At 33.1% G+C, this 21289-nt stretch overlaps 2 protein-coding genes and 1 pseudogene across 3 annotated transcripts; 1 reads left to right on the top strand and 2 right to left on the bottom strand.

The window, feature by feature from the left end:
* Window positions 1–902: 902 nt before the first annotated feature.
* On the bottom strand, window positions 903–3985 carry LOC110613079 (annotated as a pseudogene).
* A 4865-nt stretch (window positions 3986–8850) lies between these two features.
* Window positions 8851–10636, top strand: LOC110612938 (dof zinc finger protein DOF3.1). The gene has a single exon (XM_021753800.2). The coding sequence runs from the start codon at window positions 9625–9627 to the stop codon at window positions 10384–10386; it is 762 nt and encodes a 253-aa protein (XP_021609492.1). The 5' UTR covers window positions 8851–9624; the 3' UTR covers window positions 10387–10636.
* Window positions 10637–14727: 4091 nt separating this feature from the next.
* Window positions 14728–21149, bottom strand: LOC110613910 (ubiquitin carboxyl-terminal hydrolase 7-like). 2 transcript variants are annotated; one of them, XM_043956213.1, is made up of 18 exons: window positions 20995–21149; window positions 20064–20209; window positions 19869–19904; window positions 19670–19777; window positions 18677–18777; window positions 18446–18569; window positions 18170–18229; window positions 18013–18074; window positions 17687–17737; window positions 17439–17547; window positions 16775–16863; window positions 16459–16528; window positions 16134–16214; window positions 15907–16002; window positions 15761–15818; window positions 15248–15367; window positions 15081–15155; window positions 14728–14941 (listed from the first exon to the last, which is right to left on the bottom strand). In XM_043956213.1, exons 1-18 carry the CDS (start codon window positions 21002–21004, stop codon window positions 14886–14888), a joined length of 1452 nt encoding a protein of 483 aa, XP_043812148.1. In that variant the 5' UTR covers window positions 21005–21149; the 3' UTR covers window positions 14728–14885. The 2 variants fall into 2 exon arrangements, with proteins under 2 accessions (XP_043812148.1, XP_043812149.1); XM_043956214.1 differs by having other exon boundaries at window positions 15770–15818.
* Window positions 21150–21289: the final 140 nt, after the last annotated feature.

Raw genomic sequence — 21289 nt, 5'->3', positions numbered from 1 at the left:
TTAGTCTTTCTTCTGTTATTCCCAATTTATGTTGGTAGTTTCTAATGTTTATTTGGATGATGCATTTAAATAAATTAGATATGTCAAGGTCCATGACTTTTAAATTATTAAAGTAAAGGTGTATAGTATGGTGTTAAAATGTTTATAATGGGATATTCTCTTTATTTGTGAAAATATGAATTATAATGATATGTGAAATTGTGTAATTCTCCTTTCGTTCCCATTTTCTAATAGGAGGTCCACTAGCCTTAAAGGTGACTAACACCCAGTTTAGCAAAATGAGGTTTCTCAAAGCTTTAATTCTTTGAGTTTGTGTTTGGGATAGTACATCTCTATTTTAAAGTACGAAAAATCTTTATTTTCAACATGCTAGTGATATGGATTTTTTTGTTCTTTTATGTAGGTTTGAAAACCACAAGAAAGGGAAAAAAAAAAACTTAATTAAAAAAGTTTAGCTTAAAATACCTTACTTTACTTGATCCCATAGTATAAATCTGTAAAGTCCTGATTCTCCTAATGGTGTGGGATAAAAGGACCAGTAACCTCCACGATTTTGACAGTAAAATGTATGAAATTTATTCATTAAGATACTGAAAGTAATGAATTTTGGTTAATTTATCTTAAATATTAGTCTGCAAAATTACGGAATATATTCACTCCACTTTAAGGGATAAAATATTAGTCTGCAAAGGCAATGTCAATTGTTTTCGTTGGGGGGGGGGGGTGAAGATCCATATGTTAAAAAATGGCCCCATCTCCTTAAACTGTTGAAATTTTAACTGGACTAAGTGGAATATGAATCTCGAATCTAAGGTAAAATTCATTGTTAGAATATTACATTTTGACGGGATGGAAATATTCATTGGTGAAATATATAACTGTAATGGGATAACAAAAAGAGAGAATTGAAACAGTTTGTGTATTTATGTAAAAGCCAATCCAAGAGAATTTCAAGATTTATGGCTGAACCAAAATATATAAATCAAAATTCCCAAAATATCTTTGGATCGCAGGGTATATGAACAAACGGCGGAGGTAGAGGTTGGTGATTTCAAAGGACGTGGCTATTACCTTTACAACGGCTGCCACCAGATTGTCCAGCTTCACGCCCTGGAATTATGCAGCTGTCGAAGAAAAAGATGAAGATGATTAACTGGAGGAGGGATATAATTCAACAGTGGACCAAGTGAAACAACATCCCCAATTTATGGTCTGGAGTCCTCGACAGTGTATAATAAGCTCTTCATTTTTTCCCCCTCATCACTTCATTTACATCTTATAATTTATATTTCTGTTTATAAAATAAATTGTTAATTTTTCTATATATATAAAAAAATCATATATAGTACTTAGATGATCTGTGAGAAATTATATAATTAAGTATACGATGTGCGATTGAAATGAATAAAAAATATATTTATATTAAATGTAATTTCCTTTTTATTATTTTGTAAACTTAAATTAGATATTAATTACTTCACCTTCTCCTTCACTCTCAAAACAAAATTTGTGTCGAGCCCTATCCAGAATCCAACTATGTTCAATATGGGACACAATGGGGAAGTGTGTGCAAAGCTCCAATTGCAAACATCATCACAGCCACTTCACTTTCTCGCCAAACCCACTGCCAATACGCAATACGCACCATACAATCAAATAAAGAGAGTGGCCAGCCAACAGGCATTAACGAAAATTAAGACAGTTGCGTAAAGCAGACAAATGATGAGCATCTCATTCATACATCAGTAACCACAGAAAACAAAACATCATAAAAAAGACTTCAGCAGCAGGAAAACAAAATCAGAAACCAAAAAAATCTACAACTAAGGAGCAATTATACACAATATTTGCTAAATATAACCTACTTTGATTCTAGTTACTTAAAATTTGCAACTACAACGTCTCCAATAAAACATACTGCTAAAGCCTGATGAACATAAGTTACAGGTGGATAATGTCATATGGTGCGGTACCATAAAAGTGCAACATTTGTACTGAATATCATATACACACTACTTTCCAATATCATGCCACGTCATTTCAAATGCCCAAGTTTATCAAAACCTCAATTACTACTTCTTTAACAACAAAGGAGCTACATCATGAACTCTCATGCCACCTTCACTCCAATACACAGAAACAAATGACTAAATGAGTCATTTAACTGACTGAAAAGAGCTCAAGTTGGAACATAAAAGAATTAATACCTTTAAGCTTGAACATCAATCTGTTTATCTTCAACACCATTTGCAGCTCCATTTGTCTCTAAATTTTCAGTAAATTCACCAGGGGGCTGAACCTGCTCCTCCTCAGGCAAAGGCTCCTCCACATAATCATTCTCGAAAGCATCAGGACGAACTTCGTAAATTCTCACTTGTGGCCTGGACGGGTCTTTCACCAATATATATTTACCTTCATTCAACTTCATATACAAGTCAACAATACTCCTCACAATCCCCCACATGTTAGATGTATTCAAATTGATTTGGGCGGCAAAATCCCTTGGCTTGTACCCAACTACTGCCAATATCACATGATTATAATGGTCCTTTGAATGAACCCTAGAAACATAACCCAATTTCATCATATCTGCACTGGCCAACAGTGCTTGGGCAGTCCACTTAGCCAATTTATTGGCATTGTTCTTCAATTCAGTGGCCAAAACTGCACCTCTTTGAGTCTCCAACTTCTGCCTCCAATCAACTCCTGAATATTTAGGATCGAACTCATTAAGAGCATTCAGTGTCACAAACGACCTCTGCTTGTTAACCTCTACAACACTCTGCACTTCACACCGGGCAACGAGATGCATATCATCATCAAGCTTCCACTGCCTATACCTATAGGCCTCAGAAGCAACCTCCTCTCCTTCATTTGCAAAGGGGTTGGGGTCATCAAAGGCGACCTTATTACGATCCCTAATCAACACCTGCTGTGAGAAGTTCTGATTAATATATGCTGCTTCAACACTCAATGAATATGCAGAGTTCATACCACCCTTGGCCTCCGGCAATGGCTCCTGTGAGGTCTCGTGCACCGAAAGCAAATCAAGCTGGGAACCGTCCCTCTTATCAAAAAAGAGCTTGTTCCCGACCCTCTGAATCACAATATCCCATGAATACACAGACCTCGGTGCACACATCAAAGTTGCGAGGATAGTATCTGTTGCGAAGACCGTAGCTTTATCCTCATTCGCAAGCCTCCGTATCACCGGATCATCAGTAGTAGTGACTTTGAAAAAGTTTCGGTTTTTGAATCTCTCTAAACGACGCTCGTTTTTGGGGGTGGTTCTATCATATGATCTATCGTAAAACTCGACGGCGCCGCAGAGAAGTAGATCTTCGGGCTCAGGGACTGTGAATGAGAGCTTTGAAAACGTGGAAAAGGGGATCTGATCCAGCATGTTCCACTCTGGTTGGATGTCCACCGATGACTTGAAAGCAGCCGCCTCGCGACGTGGCTGGTTTTGGTTGGAACGGTTGAGGTTGTAGAGCCGGTCGCGGCGGGCTCGTTCCTTTTCCGCCTCGCGTTTACGAGTTGCCACCTCTTCATCCCGTCGCTGTGGAAGCTGAGGGCGTTGTTGGTTGAACCGCCATTTAGGCCCAAACTTGGGACGCGGGGGAGGTTTACCGTCTACAAGGCGGAAGGTGGAGTCATTATCACCGGCAGCAGCTGCTGCGGGAAAAGAATCATCTGCCGTGAAGTCAAAAACCGAGTCTCATGCAGTTTTGACGTTTGCTCGAGTTGCATTAGGGTTGTTGACGGTACGGGTCCAGTCAGCGATTCGGTCGAGTTTTTCTAATCGGGAGAAGGGGGCTAAGGGAACATGAAGAGGGAGGGTAGAGGCGGTGGTCGTGGTGGCTTTTGTGGCGTCCGGGGGGCCCCAGCCGTCGGTGTTGAAAGGAACGGCGCCTACTTCGAAGCCGGCGACCATACTTGAGGAAGAAGAGGGAGTAGTGGTGACTGAACCCCAGCTAGATTTGTGCTTGGGAAATCGAAAAAAAAAAAAATAATAATTTCTAAATTTTAACATAATTAATTAATAAATCTCTATATTTTTAAAATTCAATATTTAAATTTTTATGTAATCATTTAAATTTTTTTTATTATAGTTAATAATTTTATAATATATAAATTATATTTTAATTTTTAAATTTTAAAATAATTAATATATTAATTTTTATATTTTTATATTAGATCCTTTTAAAATTATATTTTTTATTTATTATAAATATTAGTTTAAATTAATAAATAATTAAACTTTTTTTGAAAATATAATTTTTTTAAAATATTATTTATAAAAAAATTTTAAAATATAATTTTTTTCTGAAAATAATCAATTTTTCTATTTAAAATAATTGAAATAGTAAATATTTTTTAAAAATTTTAAAATTATAAATATTAAAAATATTTTAATAAATAAAAATTTTAAAAAATAAAAATTAATTAAATGAGATATTATAGATAAAAATTAATAAAAAATTAGGTATTCTTTTAAATAAAAAATAAATGATAAAATATTTAAATTATATTAAATATACTAATTTATTAATTATGTTAAAATTTAAAAATTTAAAATATAAATTATCTATCTAAGAATGTAAAAAATATATTTTTATATTTTTTTAATGATAAAGCTGAATAGTGGAACTATTAATTTAGATATATTTATTATAAAAATATTTTAGTGTTTGATTTTAAAAGTATAGGAATTGATATATTAATTATATTAAAATCTAAAAATTAAAATGTAATTTACTAAAAAGAAATTAGATATTAACATTCATTATTTTTAAAAATATTTATGTATATAGATATATTATTTAATCTCGAATTTTATTGTTATTAACATTTAATCCCAAAATATTTTGAAAATATATTGTTAATTAGTCTACAAATTATTTCTGTGGTTTTTAATATTTGACAAATCTACAACTTAATTTCTATGAAGTATTGATAGCAATTTTCAATTTATAATTTAAGATCAAAGTGTTGACTTATAAAAAATATTTTTAAAATAAAATTAATCATTTCTTAAAAATAAAAATCAAAATATATCTCAGGGTTTTTCAAAAAGAAAATATTTATATTAATTCAGCTCATAGACATTTATCAATTTACAGAATGATTGATTGACGTAGCTGCGCAATTCTGAATTGCGAGAACCAATGATGCCTTTTTTAATGCCATCCTTTAAGTAAAAATCGCAATATCAGAAAACAAATTAACCATCAAACCTCAAATAAAAACTCTCCAAATTTGCACTGATCTGAAAAAATAAAGACAAAACTATACATATAGAACCCAAAATCGAAATCGTTGCCTTCCACGCGAGAATGCTCTATAATTTGGTTCTATAATTAAGGGTTTAAAGATCCAGCAATTTGTCATGCTCATTTTTAAAATTATTTTAACATAAATTTATTTAAAATTTCATAATTTCAACCACAATTAGCCTGTGGCAGTGCCTGCCAATGATTAAGTGCTGCAGCCCAAACACGAAAACAGCAATAAACAAATAAAACAAAAAATAAAAAGGGGCAATAGCCAATGGGCGATTAATCCGGAACTAGATTTGGGGAAAGATAGGCATGCCTCTTAGAAGCGTGCTGCGTGCTTCTAAAACACAGACACGACATTTCTATTTCTATTTCTATGCTTTTAACCCCACCACCCCACTGTTACCACCACCGCCACTATCACCTCCCCATCACCACCGCCACCACCTTCCCCTCCACCACTTGTTTTCATAAGTTCTCCGGGACCCACCTTGCTCTTTGACCCTTTACCCAATGTGTCTTAGGCTCTCGTGTTCTTGATTTAATCATCACCGTCCATGCATGCTTTTTCTTCTTACCAATGCTGTGCTATTCCTATTTCCATGTCTTAATCTTTCTCCATTTCCATGTGTTATTATTATTATTCTACCCTTTTTTTTTTTCGCTACTACTTAGTTCTAAACTCTCCTAGAAACCTTTCCATAAACCTGATGGAACACTCTCGAGTAGATCCACCAACAACATACCTTATTGAGAAAATCAGAAACTTGCAAAAAAAACAAGATATTTTTCTTTAACTAGTCTATTTAATAAAAGAATAATTTGAAGAGATGAAAGCTAAAAAAAAAACATAAATAAAAAATCTTTCCTATTCGAAGGCATGAAAGAACCACCGGCACGAAAAAACTACCGGCACGAAAAAAAACGCTATAAAATCACTCCACAGAATAGATCTGTTGAGAAAAAGTCTCCTCGCAGATAACTGCTCACTAACCGTTTGAGCCGGTTCCTTTTCCTTTTCCATTCTCTCTCTTTTTTTTTTTTTTCCGTTACCAACAATTTCTCTTCATTCATTAACAATTTCTCTTCATTGTTATTTATTAATCATATACTAAAGTTGCATATTGACTTATGTAATTCATTATTGGAATCAAGACTTCAGGCCTTTTTCCTACTAAAGTCAATTTTTATTTTCTTGGACTTGAACTTCATAGAGACTTCATTAAATTCATATAAATCAGGTAAAAAATCAAATAAATTATTGTATGATAATGTTATCATAACAATTAAATAAAGATTTAGGAGCGAAATAAAGCCGTCAATATAAATAAATTTCCACACCGAGAGATAGAGTTTAATCAATCACTAATGTGTAGGAGCAATACTTGTTGAACGAAAAGTTTAGTATCAAAATGCAAACATCACTTATATTAAACCATTTTTGAAAAATATTTGAAATCTTTAAAATAAAATTTAATTCAAAAAAAATTATAAGATAATTTTATAACATGTAATTGAAGCCGTTAAAATAAATTTTAAATTCAAACAAAAATATTATATATGATTTAACTATAACATATCATTAATGATACGATAGTTCTGTAGACGCTAAACATATAAATAAAATAAAATAAAAAAAATTATATATAATAAAAGGTAATTAAATAAATATTTAAAAGTGAAATAAAGCGTTAATACTTACCAAAATTTAATCAATTAATAACATGGGGGACATAAGAACAGAAAGTTTAGTTAATTAATAACGATACTTATTAATCGTAGAATGTAGTATCAAAATACAAACGTCATAGTATAAAACTATTTTTAAAAATCATTTGAAAACCTCAAAATAGATTTCAATTGATAAAAAAAAAGGAAAAACATTCACAATCTAATACCAAAACCAACAAACACAAGAAACCGAGAAAACAAGATTTTGATGCGGCTATTTCCTTTTCGGACCCATTTATCTTAGAGAAATCATATGAATTATTTACTAATGATCGAAATTCCATGAATATTTTGTGTTTTTATCATTAATCATTTTTAATGTCGAAAATGTCGAGAAAAAAATATTTTCACGTTAAAAATATTGCTGTAAATTAAAGTTACGAATACGGATACAGTAATAAAGCAAAAACGACAGTCCAATAAAAATATAAAAAGTGGAGGCTAGTAATCCAGACTTTGACGTATCATTAATTCGGCATTAGTGCTTAAATGAGTGATGTCTCATGGGGGTGCTGCCACGTATTGCCGGTGACATTGGCTCCTTGTTGGATTCACACCCAAGCTTTAAGAGCATGATTTGACAAATGGACGGTGGTGATTTGCTGTGAAAATCTACTTGATGCTCGCTCACCTGTGGTTGTTTCTTTCCTTTTGCTTTATTTGCAATGCAAAAGTAAAGATTTAACTCCGAAAATTCTATTTGTGTATATATTCGATCAATTAAAAATATATTATATATTGATAATTTATTATTAATTAAATATTTAGGCAGTTTAGTACAAATAAAAAAATTCTAATTAATATTTGTCTCTTTTTATTTTTTATTTATTATTTTAATAAAGGAGAAGTAAAATATAAAAAAAATGTCTATTTATTAATAAAAATAAATTTGAATCTATAAAAATAAAAGATTTTTTATGTTCTCCAAATGAAACAATTGATATTCACTCTCATCCGACTATTTCCTTCAAGTGGGAGGTCAATGGTTCGAGTAGTGGGAGAGGTTGAAAATTAGGGCCAAATCCACTTGGGTAAGGATGCGATGCGAGAACTTAAAGGAGACAAATCCTGCTAGGAATCCGTGAGGGTGAATGGATGTTAAGAGCTGTTCACGACGCCAGTGAAAAGCCCTGACCGTGAACGGTAACCGTGTCGGTGAGAGAACCGGACTGTTACATAAAAAAATAAATCATCTAGATTTTATTTTATATTAACATTTTTAAAAAATATAAAAATATAAAATGGTATTAATTTTATTAATTTTGTGATATTTGTTTTCAAAATCTATACCATTTTTCTGTGTGAATAAGCCCTTAAGCTTTGACTAATGGCCAACTAGATGATGATAAGTAACTTTGCAGAAAAGGAGCCTTTGTGCCGAAGAAATTCCCTGCCATATGCGACAAAATAAGAGGAATATATATTTTTAGGATTCTCTTAATTATTTTTAATTTAAATTTCAGTATATTAATCTAATTTATTTATTTTTTAATTTTGAAGGGAATAGTTCCATCATCATTGCAATAGACATTTGTTGTCTGCTTTAATAATATTAAATTAAATGTAAAATACTAAAATTTTGGATTTTAAATTTTTAATTAGATATAAACAAAAAAGAAATAATTACAATTGACAATTGCTGCATGCGAAGAATAAAAAAAATTAAGGTCCACAAATAAAAACAAGGTTGATTATGGTTGTAAAAGGGTGATTTAAGCATTGGGAATTATTGTTCTTATTTTTTAATATTATTTTTATCCAAAAGTGTCTCATTTTCTTAATTAATTACATGTTTAGTCGCTGTCTGCTGAAGCTTAAACTTCTCCTAATATCCATTTTCTTCTTTGCCTCTCTATTTCAAGTCTTCACTTCAGTGGTCGCTCTCACGCGTAAACACAAATCTACAGATCCTATTCTTCAAGATTTTCAAGAACCCAAACAAATATCTCCTTCCTTCTCTCTTTTTTCTTTCTGAAATTTCATTTTCTCATGAAAATCCAAAACCCCACTTGAAAGAATTTGGTTTTGCTTCTTTTTAACTTGTATTTCAAGCTTCAAGCACTGGAAAAGTTTCCTTCTTTTTCTTTTTCTTTCCCTTTCTCCTTCCTCTGCTTCGTTTCCAAGAACATAGAGCTTGTGTTCATGGCTTGAAAGTTGAAAAGTCTCTGGTTTTGCTTTACAGAGTTGTGGGTTGCGGTGGTGGTGGTGGTGGCTGTGATCTTCTCTTTCTTGACAACTCATGTCTGGGGTCTGAAAAATAATCCTGCCTTTTTGTCGTCGGCTCAGAAATCTGTTTGGCCTTTTCGCCGCTTCTCAGCTTTCAAGGCTAATTAGCTTGTCAGGTTTCTGAAAAAACCCACCTTAAATCGTCAAAACCTAGTTCACATCAAGTTTCACAGCCCATTCTCTCTTTCTCTACATTGAATAGCTCTTTCATTTAGAGCACAGAGATCATCAGACAAGAGTTCAAAGATTGTCTTCTCCAAAATCCTTAAAAATCATATTTTTAGCTTTCAAAGCCAATATTTTTGTTTTCTGCAGAGCCAAAACGACTGCAATTCAGCAAATCATACAAAACCCATATCTTTTTTAATCCATTTGGAGCAAAGAAAACATGCAAGACCCATCATCAGCATTCCAGCCAATTAAGGCTCAGTTCCCAGAGCAAGAACAGCTCAAGTGCCCACGCTGCGACTCTACCAACACCAAGTTCTGCTACTACAACAACTATAATCTCTCTCAGCCTCGTCATTTTTGCAAGAATTGTAGAAGATACTGGACCAAAGGTGGCGCTCTAAGAAACATCCCAGTCGGCGGTGGCAGCCGCAAGAACGCGAAGCGTCCGTCGAACCAGAAACGTTCAAACCCGGATTCCAACACCAACACCGATCCAGCTCGGCTGAACCGCAGGGTGCCAGAACCATCATCATCATCAACACCACCGCCAACGACTACAACGCCGCTAACATCAACCTCGCAATTCGTGGCTAATGGGATTTCGGATTTGGGTGATCCAACCCGTTTGTATGGCTTGGAAGCAGATCAAGACCGAAAGATATTGGATATGAGTGGTAGCTTTAGCTCACTATTGGCGTCAAATGGACAGTATGGAAGTATTTTCGAGGGTTTGAATCCAAATGGATCGGGTCTAAAAATGGTGCACATGGGTAAGTTTGGTGAGGACTTAAATTCAGGTTTGAATGCTGGTTCAGGTCAGAGCACAGGCTTAGATGTACAAGGCAGTAATACTAATGACGGCGGCGGCAGTGGCGGTGGCAGTGGAGGTGGTGAGAGCTATTTGCAAAGTGGTGATTGGGGGAATAGCAATGGATGGCCTGATCTTGCTATTTACACTCCAGGTTCAAGTTTCCAATAGGCAGAATACAAAGGAGAAATTAATTATTTTGATTAATCCTCCTAGCAATATTGCTCTTTTTTTTAAAAAAAAAAAAAATCTGGGTGTCTTTTTGTGTGGCTTTTGCTTGAATGGGTTCACATATAAAGAAGAAAAAAAAAAGACAAGAATTAGCAATGTTTATTTTTTGTGGGTTTTGTTTATATCATAACCATTATTATCTTATCTTGATTAGTGGTAATGCAGGGATGTGATATTCTTCTGGCTTGCCATTTTTCTTGGTTTTTTTTTTTAAAAAAAAATTCAAGTAATGGGCCTAATGTGATTGATGAGTGCAGTGGGAGTTGACACTTTTGTGGTTGGTTATGAGCAAAGATGATTTGATTTGATTGGATGAGAAGAATAAAAAGATTTAGGAAATCTAAAGTCCATACTCACCAGTTATATCAGTTACAAATTTGTCATGCCATGACTAGACAAACTTCAACTTTTTTTCTTCTTAGATATGATTTCTTATTATAATGTTTCTCTTTGTTTTGTTTTTCTTATTTTGTTTTGTCAGAATTTTCATGTTCTTTGTCTTCCATTTTCTCTATTTCAATCCTATTAATTAGTATTTCAGTTTGACAAAAATGCAAACAGCTAGAGTGCCTGATCAGTCTAGGTTTTAAAGCATAATTGCCACAATTTCTGGCTCTGATAATGGGTGGTGTCATGTGGTTTCAATTTGTGATGGTGGATGCTGATGTTACAAAACCCTGTTTATGAGTTCAAGCAATAGTGACCTTTGAATGCAACTTTGTTGAAATTTCTAAGTTTGAACTTCTCAATTCAGCAAGATTTCCTAAAACTAACTGAATTCTAAGAGTATGGGAGCTTATCTACATTTGGATAATATCTACTGAAGAAATTCTTTCTTATATACATGCAAGTGTATATTTGGAATGATTTATTTGAAAAAAAAAACAAAATTTGCAGGACTTTATTTTATTTAAAAATAAAAATTACAATATATGATTGCTGCTTCTTCTTCTTCTTCTCCATTCCTTCCAAGGCCTTACACCTTTAATAATACTTAATGGACCACTCTATAAAGGTTAACAAGTTCATCTCCATAAGGCTACTTGAGTGTAGGAGCTCTGCCTAATCATCTTTGGTCCACATTGGAAAGCAATGCTTTAATACAAATTCTCATGAAATAAATGGTGATTGATGCTAATATGGCCTTTTCCAAAACTAATTAAGATTAATATCTTCAATAAAATTAAGAGTTTATAAATTTATAGTTATTTGTATTTATTTTATTTTAAAAAATACTCTCTAATTTTGATCAATTGCAATAATGAGAGAAGAAATATTTATTAGCCTTGTTGGGCAAGTGTTATGCAGGTGGGCAATTCTCCACGACTGGCAAAATGGGGAAAGCCTAGGGTCCATAGGGAACATGATTTATTTTTTATTTGGAAAGATCAATTTATTTTTTTAAGTATATAAATTTTTATATATAATCAATAGCTGAAAAATTAATATTCATATAAATACGTTTTTTTTTTTTTAATTTTGTTTAAATTGGCTTCATATTGGAAAGTGATGTTGGACCTAATTCTTGAGTGGCAAGTGACAAATGGCAAAGTTTTTGATGAAATTTTTGCTATGCACATCCCAAAGATGACTACTTATTTTAGTAATAAGACTTTTGACATTTTCTTCTTGAATTGCCCACAAACTTTGAAGGGAAGGAAACTATGACTTGCCTCTTTTGCCCTAACAATTAATTTGGTCTACATCAAACAAGATCAAATTTGTTTGGTATTTACAAGGTATGTTCACAAGAATGAAATGATAGTATTGTTCTATAGGTTGCCAAATATAACAGATCTGAACTTAACTGGAATTGTGCAACACACTTGCAAGCTGTTCCAAGCAAACTAAGAGTTTTCTCCATAAATTTCATTGAGATGTTGAGAATTAAGATGGGTTTTATTTACAAAGCGGAGAACTTTTATTTCATTCACATGTGCATTAATGCACTGATGAGAATTTTGTCTTAACTTCAAACTTCCATCTTCTTGCTCTACTTGATGCTTTTTTTTTTAGGAAATTGGGTTGGATCCATTATTGCATCATTTATTGCCATGAGATTGGAACTTACCTTTGGAGTACAGTTTGGGGTTATTGGATAGTTGGGGGATGAGCCTTAATTACACAAAGCTGCCTCTATTTGTTTGGCAAAAAATGGAGCTGCCTTCTTAAACAGCGACGGCTGTACATGTTTGCATTATCTTCTATGCTGGTTTGGGAGGAAGAGAAGCAGCAAATTACATGGAAAATGGAAAAAAAAGATGTAGGAAACCAGTGAAACATTTACATTTTAGGGGTGCTAAAACACAATTAATAAATTAAATTAATTTTTCTAATTTTTAATTAAAAATTTAAGGGACTAAATATGGTAATTTATAAAAAAATTTATATTCAACCTATTCCCACTTAAAAATTAAAATTTTAGGAGATATGACAATACTTATCAATCCTGCTAGCCCTTTAGGTCTATCACTGTAGGAAGCAACAAAAGGAGGATAAAAAGCTATATAATGTATTTGTTTTAACTTGAACATAAAACAGGAAGACAATTCCAAATAATATGATTCTTAAGATATAAAATGATTACTTATTTGTAGTCTCAATTAGGGAAATTGGATAAATAACGATACAAATTGCAAGAAAAATTAATTGATAGACCAAAATAATATTTTTGGTATGATATCATTGGAAACACTCTCTTTACTCTTTTTATGAGTAACAATTACTTCGACTTTTAGACTCTCGATGCTTTATATTATAAGAAGAAAAATTTATTTATTTTTTTCTGAATAAAAAATCTTGCAATCATAGCAATTATAGCATAACTGACTATTAATCTCTATCCATTGACCGTGAATGTGAGTTTTTAGGTCCTATCATTTAAGGGTGAGCATCATGTACAATCGAGTTTAGATGTCAACATACCAATAAAAATCTTGCCATTATAGCAATTACAGCGTAACAACCATCAATGGTATTAAATGATCAAACTCATTATTAAATAAAACTCTATTTGATGAGTATGAAAGTGAGTTTTTAAATCTTATTATTTAAGAGTGAGCGTTCGGTGCGATTGAAACTAGATATTTTAATATATTTTGATATGATGTCGTGACTTGATATAAATCACAAATATTGTCACTTGAATTCAATTTTGATGACTATGAAATTCTTTCATATCATTTAAGAGTGAGCTTTCTGTGTGACTGAGACTAAATATTTTAATATGATAAATATAAATCACACACATGTCCCGACTTGAATTCAATAAAAGATTAGCAGTATGCAAAACTCATTGGGCGGGTACTGAGTCATAAGATGTGGACTCAGATGTTGACTCATTTATCCATATAGATAAAGGCAATTAAAATAATTTTTAAATAAAATATTTAGGTTTAACTTTTTTTATTTAAAAAAAAATAAAAGCAATGTATTTTTTTAATAAGTACTTTCTCTAAGTCGTTAAAATATATTAAAGAAAATATAGTCAACATAAAAAATAAAAAATTTATATGTTTATCAATATATCCGCCATCCCTATTGCTCTATTACTAAACTATTTTTAAACTACTAAATTATTTCTAGAATAAAAAATTTTATTTATTTTTCAATGTATAAGAATACACTAAAAAGTGAATAAATAAATTACTAACTAAAAAAATAATTTATAATTTAAAAAGAATGAAAAAAAAAAAAAACAAGTGTATGTCAAAAGTAGGAAAGATAAAACTAAAAGAAGATTAAAATTTTAAATTTAATTAGGAGATTATTATGGAGCAAATTCAATATTTAAATAATATTTTATAATAAATTAAAGTCATGAATAAATTCACATAGAAGTGCAGCCAATATCCAGTTTGTTACAATATTGTTAATTGAATTGAACTCAACACATCCATACATCAATTGCCCATCATCACATGAACCACACTCATACTTACAAGTCAGCAGCCTTGATGGGGATTCTAGTCCAGCAAACCAAACACCAAGGTTCACACATGCACATTTATACACCACAATAGATCAAAAAAATCAGTACCATATTGTTAGAAAACTAAATCTAATGCATTGGGAAGGAGAGGGAGGGAGATTGGCAGATTCACACTACATGAAGAAGATTTTACACTTCCTTCTCAAGGTCTAAAATTGCACTTGTGCTGGAATTAGTTTCAGTAATCAACTTCAAGAATGCAATCTACTAGATTAATCAAACACTAAACCATAAACTTGACTAATGCTTAGCACATATTAGACCATAACTTACTAACAATAAATGTCACATTGTCAGATAATGAAATCAATCCATTGAAAACTCGAACACATGACAATTTCTATAGTACAACAATGCAAATTTATTGCCCATTGCATGATCTGAATCTACAGAAAACGTCTGTGTGTGACTTGAATCTAAATAAAACAATGATGATAGTAAAATCAGATTACATTCGGATAGCACGTGCCTTGTACATGCAAATATACGCCATATGCCAGTCACCTGAAAAAGAATAAGAAACCAGAACTCATTGGAAAAACAGCGATAAAAGCATATAGCTGAATAGCAGCAAGCTACTAAATTTTGTCATTTGAAGATATGCAACAAGATAGGATTTCACTACTATGCAAGATGAGCTTACCTCCTCCAGATAATTTAGTTATATCTTCCTCCCGTTGTGGGATGGGATTATCATCATCATACTCGATCCATTTCCCTGTGTGGAATGACAAAACCATCAGTTCGATAACATAAGCTAAATAAAAAGGTTGACAAAGTAATCAAACTAACTAGATTCGGAGAACTCACCATTTTCTTGCTTCACCCAGGCAACATAATGTCCAGAATCAGCACTCCTCCCCTTGTGGGTCAGCACAGCAACCAAATCATATATGCCAGTTAATTGTGATTCTTTGTCAGATGAACCACCTGGGATGAACAGTAAAATGTTTAATAGAACGAGCAACTTCAAATATGGATTTCAGCCTAGGCATCAGAACTTAACACATCCATGCATCTTTGGGAAAATAACTCAGGGAGCACCGAATCACTAAGCAAATATTGGTTTAAGCAATACTGGAAGACAATAGAATTTTGAGGTCAGAAAGAATGCCACAAGACAAACACCTCATTTACACCATAAATCTCCCAGGCCCAAACGTCTACTACAAAGACCACATCCAAACAAAACTAACCACTAATGCCAATGGTAAACTGCACACGGGACCCTGGATGTCAAACACAGCATATTTACCAGAGCTTCAATAAGAACATCAGAAAAGCAAAAAAGGATGCGCAGGTGAAGCTAAGGAGAAGATTTACGGCATTTACTTTCTTCAGACGTAGCATTTGAAGATTCACCTCTTCTATTGGATGATCCCTATATGCAAAACACAAACAGAAGTAAGAAAAGCAGCAGACACGAAGGGATTAAGTAACTTGCATGTACTGCTCAAACAGAAGATTACCTCTGCATCAGTCATCTTGACATCATTGTCCTTTGAACCAGAGTTCTTCTCATTTGCTTTCAGGCCAAGCTTCTTACCCTCCTCATCTCTTAAAATCTGATAGTTATTTGAAGTATAAACAACCATGACCACCAACAAAGAGCAGAAACAGTTACGAGCATTTAGATTTAAATTGAACTCCACAATCCACATCCACATCTCTACTGAGGCAATAGAATATCATATACCTGGCGAGGTGCTTCCAATTTTTTGCGGAGATCATCTGAACAGAAATCATAGATATCTAGCTCCAATGGATAATCTACTTTCTGAAACACAAGCATGTTTCTTAAAGAAAATACAATAAATTCCAAAAGAAGATAAAAGTATTGCTTTTATGGAACTTTTTGCCCAAACAGTCTTCAAACCTAAATCAAATGGCTCCTCTGATACAAAAGTAATCATATTGTATTTTTTTTTCTTTCAGCATCACACAAACAAAAAGTTTACCCAGAAAGCATCATATCTGCCTCATTAATCATTACAGTTGCAAAAGGAGAAAAATTCAATTACCCGCAAAATCTTGGCCTTCTGATTTGACTCTCTCTTCCAGAAAAAACGAACGAACTGAACAGTCAAGTACCTTGAAGATGCACATTATAAGAATTTAAAGGCCTCAAATAACAACTTGAATAATGGCAGAAGCTGAAAATGACATTAACACTAAGCAATTCAAATCAGTGGATTTACAACCTGCAAACTACCTTGCCGAAAACCAGACAGTTAACTGGGAGATCTACACTGTCAGATCTTATATAACTAGTGGTGGCATATCCTAAATGTAAAGAAAGGAGGAAAACATTGTAAAAGGAAACAGGTAATTCGTTACCTTGGCAAGGCATTTATGCGAGACTCTTTCAAGTAAACTGCACTACGCCCTAAGGATGGGGAGGCCTTCTCCAACTCGGATTTCAGACCCTACATGTTCCAGTAACATTGATGAAATGATCATTTCCTTATAACATTCTGGGATTAAAGATAATCATGGCAACTGAAAAGAATAAATAATGCTAAAAAAAAATCAATTATATGTTGCAGACGAAAGACTAGTGATAGGTAAAGAAACCATCTACAATAGCAGACTTGATATGAGGTCCTCTCAAAACCATAAAAAAGGCACAAAAGACACCGGCACAGTAAACCTTTTTTCCAACTTCAGGGGAGACAAGAAATTTTATTAAGGAAGAAAGGAGATTGCAACATGAACAATGATATATCTTCCTATTATTTCCAACACATAGTGATAAGCAAAGGACACAAAGTATAATGCCCTTATTCCTGGAAAAACGCCTGAAACATTAGGGGTCTAAAGATCTAACCTTCCCATCACACCCCCTTCCCCACCCCCCCACCCCCCCCAAACCAAAAAAAAAAAAAAAAGAGAGAAAATTCTATAGATGAACAAAATAAATTAAGTACAAGAGAGAGAGAGAGCTTTTGGCATGCAAGAAAAAGAATGATATCTAGAAAAATAAGTTGCTGGTAAAACTTACATGCTTTAGTCCTTCATGCAAATGGTTCACCTCCTGTGATATGTGGCATTTAAGTGAATAAACTGATTCTGTTTCTGAGCTTTCTTCACCACTTTCTTGGCAATGGATCCTAGGAAAGTTCTTTTTGTTAGCCTTCAGAACAATCAAAATCACCTTAAAAAAGCATCAATATAATACAAAAAATGAAGCTTAATGATGCTTCAATCTGATGTGTGCTTCACAACAAAACAGAAAAACAAGAAATCTACCTGCTTACAAGTTCAATTCCAAAAAGTTCCTTTGTTGTGTCCAGATTTTCACTGTGCAAAAGTTAAAAGAAGATGAAATCATTAAGCTAAACATTAATGTTAAGGAAAAGCTAGATGACCACCAGGAAAAATCTAAACCCAAAACTTCATAATATATCCTCTTTAAAAAACCTATTCTGAAACCAATTTAGCCATGGAACTTATAATTGGCGGAAAAATTATTAGGGAGATCAATCATAAGTAAGCTTCTATGGGGCCAATTCAATTGCAGACATGCCCATAGTCAGTGTTGCATACTTGCAACATAAAATAAAAACCATAACTACCTTGGTGATCTAAGAGACTGGGAAAGAGTGTATAAAAGTTGTGTCCAACACTCTTCAGCATCCTGCCATATTTTTAGATTAGATGGATCAACATTACAACAGACTTGATTATGTTAGACTATTAAAAGCAGCAGAGAGATATTAGATATTTGAAAACCTGCTGCATGAAGGTACCATTATGCAATTGGCCAAATTGTGGATACTTTTTGCGTAGCACCTGCAAATAGAATGAAAAAAAAAATAAATAAATATGCAGTCCTTTTTTCCCCTTGTACCTCAGAAAGCAAGGTGCACCACAACTTCTGAGTCTGACTACCTAATGATGATATCTATTAAAGGTTCCAGCAATAATTTTGGAAAAAATTATAGAAAATGGTCCATAAAAAATAATGCAGCAAATGTGAATTATATACGACCAAAAAAGAGAACAAACCATCCAAAACTGCATAGGTGCCACAGACTTAACACTTCTATCAAGCTCATTAAACAGTTCTCGAGTTGCAGCTGTCAACATATGAGATGTCTGATCCAAATCATTTCTCTTTTCAGATGGATAGCTGAACAAAATTTACATCAAGCACAACACCTCAGACACTTGAAAGCATGCCTATTCTGATATTTGGAGACTGTAAAGCACATTTATTCAGAAAATAAGACAACTTACTTAACTAAAGCGGACTTCAACTCTGGAACAGAATGTAAACATTGTATTGTTGAGTTCATGTAGCAGGTGTTTCCCAGATTAAATAGGCCAGCAGTATGACCCTGTAGCAGAAAGAAAAGGGGGAAAAACCTAGTAATATGCTTGCACCAAATCTAAGTAAGAACATTGGCCAAGAAAAAAGAAATAGGATAACAAGCATTGATGCTTGTTTGCAACAAACCACACATCACTACTGCAACGCTTCAAAAACATAAGGTGACATAGGAAAGCACACATGAATACTTTCAAAAACAATAGCATCTACCATAAGAACAAAATACATCAAACTTTGATAAAGGGGGGATTAGGTATGTTCTATTCTTAAAAACCTAATAAAGAGAGATAATTGTGCAGGTTAATATCCAACGTCAAACTATATATTATGTAAACCTCTAGGAATCCATATCCTTGAGGAGTAACAAAAATTTGGCTCCAGAAAATGCTAAAGGAGGAAAAGAATCCATGTAGCCAGCCACAACTAGTAGCTCAATTGAGTTGAGAATGAGAAGGATCTACAAATGTTAATCATACAATACTTAATTAGTGCTACTAGGTCAAGAAATGACAGTCTGAACTGCTAATTAGAAAACTCAGAATCAAAGCTTTGCTAACGAAAGGCTAAAGCAATTTCAAGCTAAATGAAATTCAAGCAAAGATTTTAATAATATATCTTGATACAAAGCCAAAGGAGTTTTCTAATTGCTATAAAGTCAATAGGCCAAATTCAGGAGTTCTTTCATTGGTAAAGAACCAAAGACATGGAAAAACAAAAAGTTAGGAACAATCCTAAAACGGGAAGAATTTTATCTTATGTTTAGTTATTATATATTTGAATAATGACACACGAAGCATGAACGTGTTATTGTTATACAGCCATTAGCAGGTTATACCACGTATTATACTCCAATAATTAATAAATCATGTGAAAAAAATAAAGAAACTGAATGACCCTACCACAGAGACCACTTGTTCTTCTTCTGGAAGATCTTCCATGAAAACAGGGCCCTTCTCTGGGGCCTTCACAATCTCATCTGCAGTTCCCATCATCATCAATTTTTGACCCTGGAGATATCAAACAGAAACCATTGTTCAAAATCAAATTCCACCAGGATAGAAGTGATATAGCTTCAAAACCACCACAAAGATCATTCACCTCCTTCACTCCTACTGTTGCCCAATCAGCATCATCCTGCATTATCAAATGAAAAATTAGAAGAGGTCATACTCATATTCAATAAAAAACTTATAAATTCTTAAGGTAATATATGTGAAGTGTCATGAAAAAAAAACAATAGAGCAGACAAATAATCACAGTCACCCTGATACATCAACAAGACCAGCTAATTACCTTCAATAAACCTCCCTTAAGCATAATCTTTTGCCTCTCAGGGGGTACTCCTGTCAGATCATACAATTGGCACTTGAAAAGAAAAGGAGGCTGGCTTGTGTCTATCTCCACCTTTTGAAAGACCTCTTTTTGCCATTTTACACTAACTGGAAAAGTTCATTTTGAATTATCATAATTCAATATCGAACTCTGAAGAACAGTAGTTCAAAAAAAAAAAAAAAATCCAATCATGCTAAATGGTGAATGAATCCCCATTTGCCCATGGTAAAAATACCTAACAATGAATCATTTCTCGCATGGTCCATACAAATTCATCACAAGTACAACATAGAAATCAGAGATTTTATGTTCATTTCAGGTATCGTTAAAATAAACAAGAGAGGAAATGAAATACGCATTGCTGCATTGGCATGTTAATAACGTTTATTTCAATATAAAGCAATAATACATTACATTATCTTACAGTAAAAAGATTTAAAACCATGCCCAAAAAGGATATTTCTTTCATATATAAGTGGAATTTGACGTCGTCATATCCTTTCTTTTGCATAGATTTCTGATTCATACATCAGCTATTTGAGTACTTCAACATACCCCAAAAATCTAAGTTTTTTACTTCTATCAATTCCATTCCAGAAAATTCTATAACATATTTCTACCCACGAATCATTAGTATACAAAACACGTTTAAGCCCATTACAAAATGAACCAGTACATAACTTATAACATATATACACAATTTTTCTATCAAAACCCAAAAGTCGCCAAAACCCAGTTCATGAAATTCAAAAGTAAACCCAAAAAACATTAAGCTATATCTGCTACGTTGATTATTTATCTCAAGCTGGAAGAGAGAGAAAAAAGAGAGAACATCGGGGGAGATAGAAAGAGAGGAAGGCATAATCTAAATAAAAGTGACTTGAACCAATACCTGTGAGCATGATTGGTGGGTTTGGAGGGATCGAGAGAAAGAGAGAGGAGGATTTTGAGTTTCTGTGCTTGGCTTGCTTGAGGAAAGGGGAAAATCAGCTTTGAGAGTTCTCGTTAATAATTATTCGATTTTAAGCTGGTAGAGCAGGTTGGGAAACCGGATCCGGGTTTTTGATCGGGTAAGGGTCCTTGGTGGGTCAAATTGAAGAATCACGTCGCCGTTTTACAAAATAAAATGTTGTTTTTATTATTCTTATTGTTATTATTAAATGCATTGATAAGATTTAACTTAATCT

Source organism: Manihot esculenta, chromosome 4 (genome assembly GCF_001659605.2).
Source record: "Manihot esculenta cultivar AM560-2 chromosome 4, M.esculenta_v8, whole genome shotgun sequence".
Taxonomy (NCBI): domain Eukaryota; kingdom Viridiplantae; phylum Streptophyta; class Magnoliopsida; order Malpighiales; family Euphorbiaceae; genus Manihot; species Manihot esculenta.
Note: the sequence above shows the minus strand (reverse complement) of the source record. Positions and strands in the feature narration are given on the sequence as shown.

Excerpts from the sequence above, each read along its gene's own strand:
- LOC110612938 (XM_021753800.2), top strand. The coding sequence starts at position 9,625 with ATGCAAGACCCATCATCAGCATTCCAGCCAATTAAGGCTCAGTTCCCA.
- LOC110613910 (XM_043956213.1), bottom strand. Across the intron at positions 18,778-19,669 it reads AAGAACAAGTGGTCTCTGTG|GGTCATACTGCTGGCCTATT; the intron begins GTAGGGTCATTC and ends TTTCTGCTACAG. Across the intron at positions 17,738-18,012 it reads CAGTCTCTTAGATCACCAAG|TGAAAATCTGGACACAACAA; the intron begins GTAGTTATGGTT and ends ACTTTTGCACAG.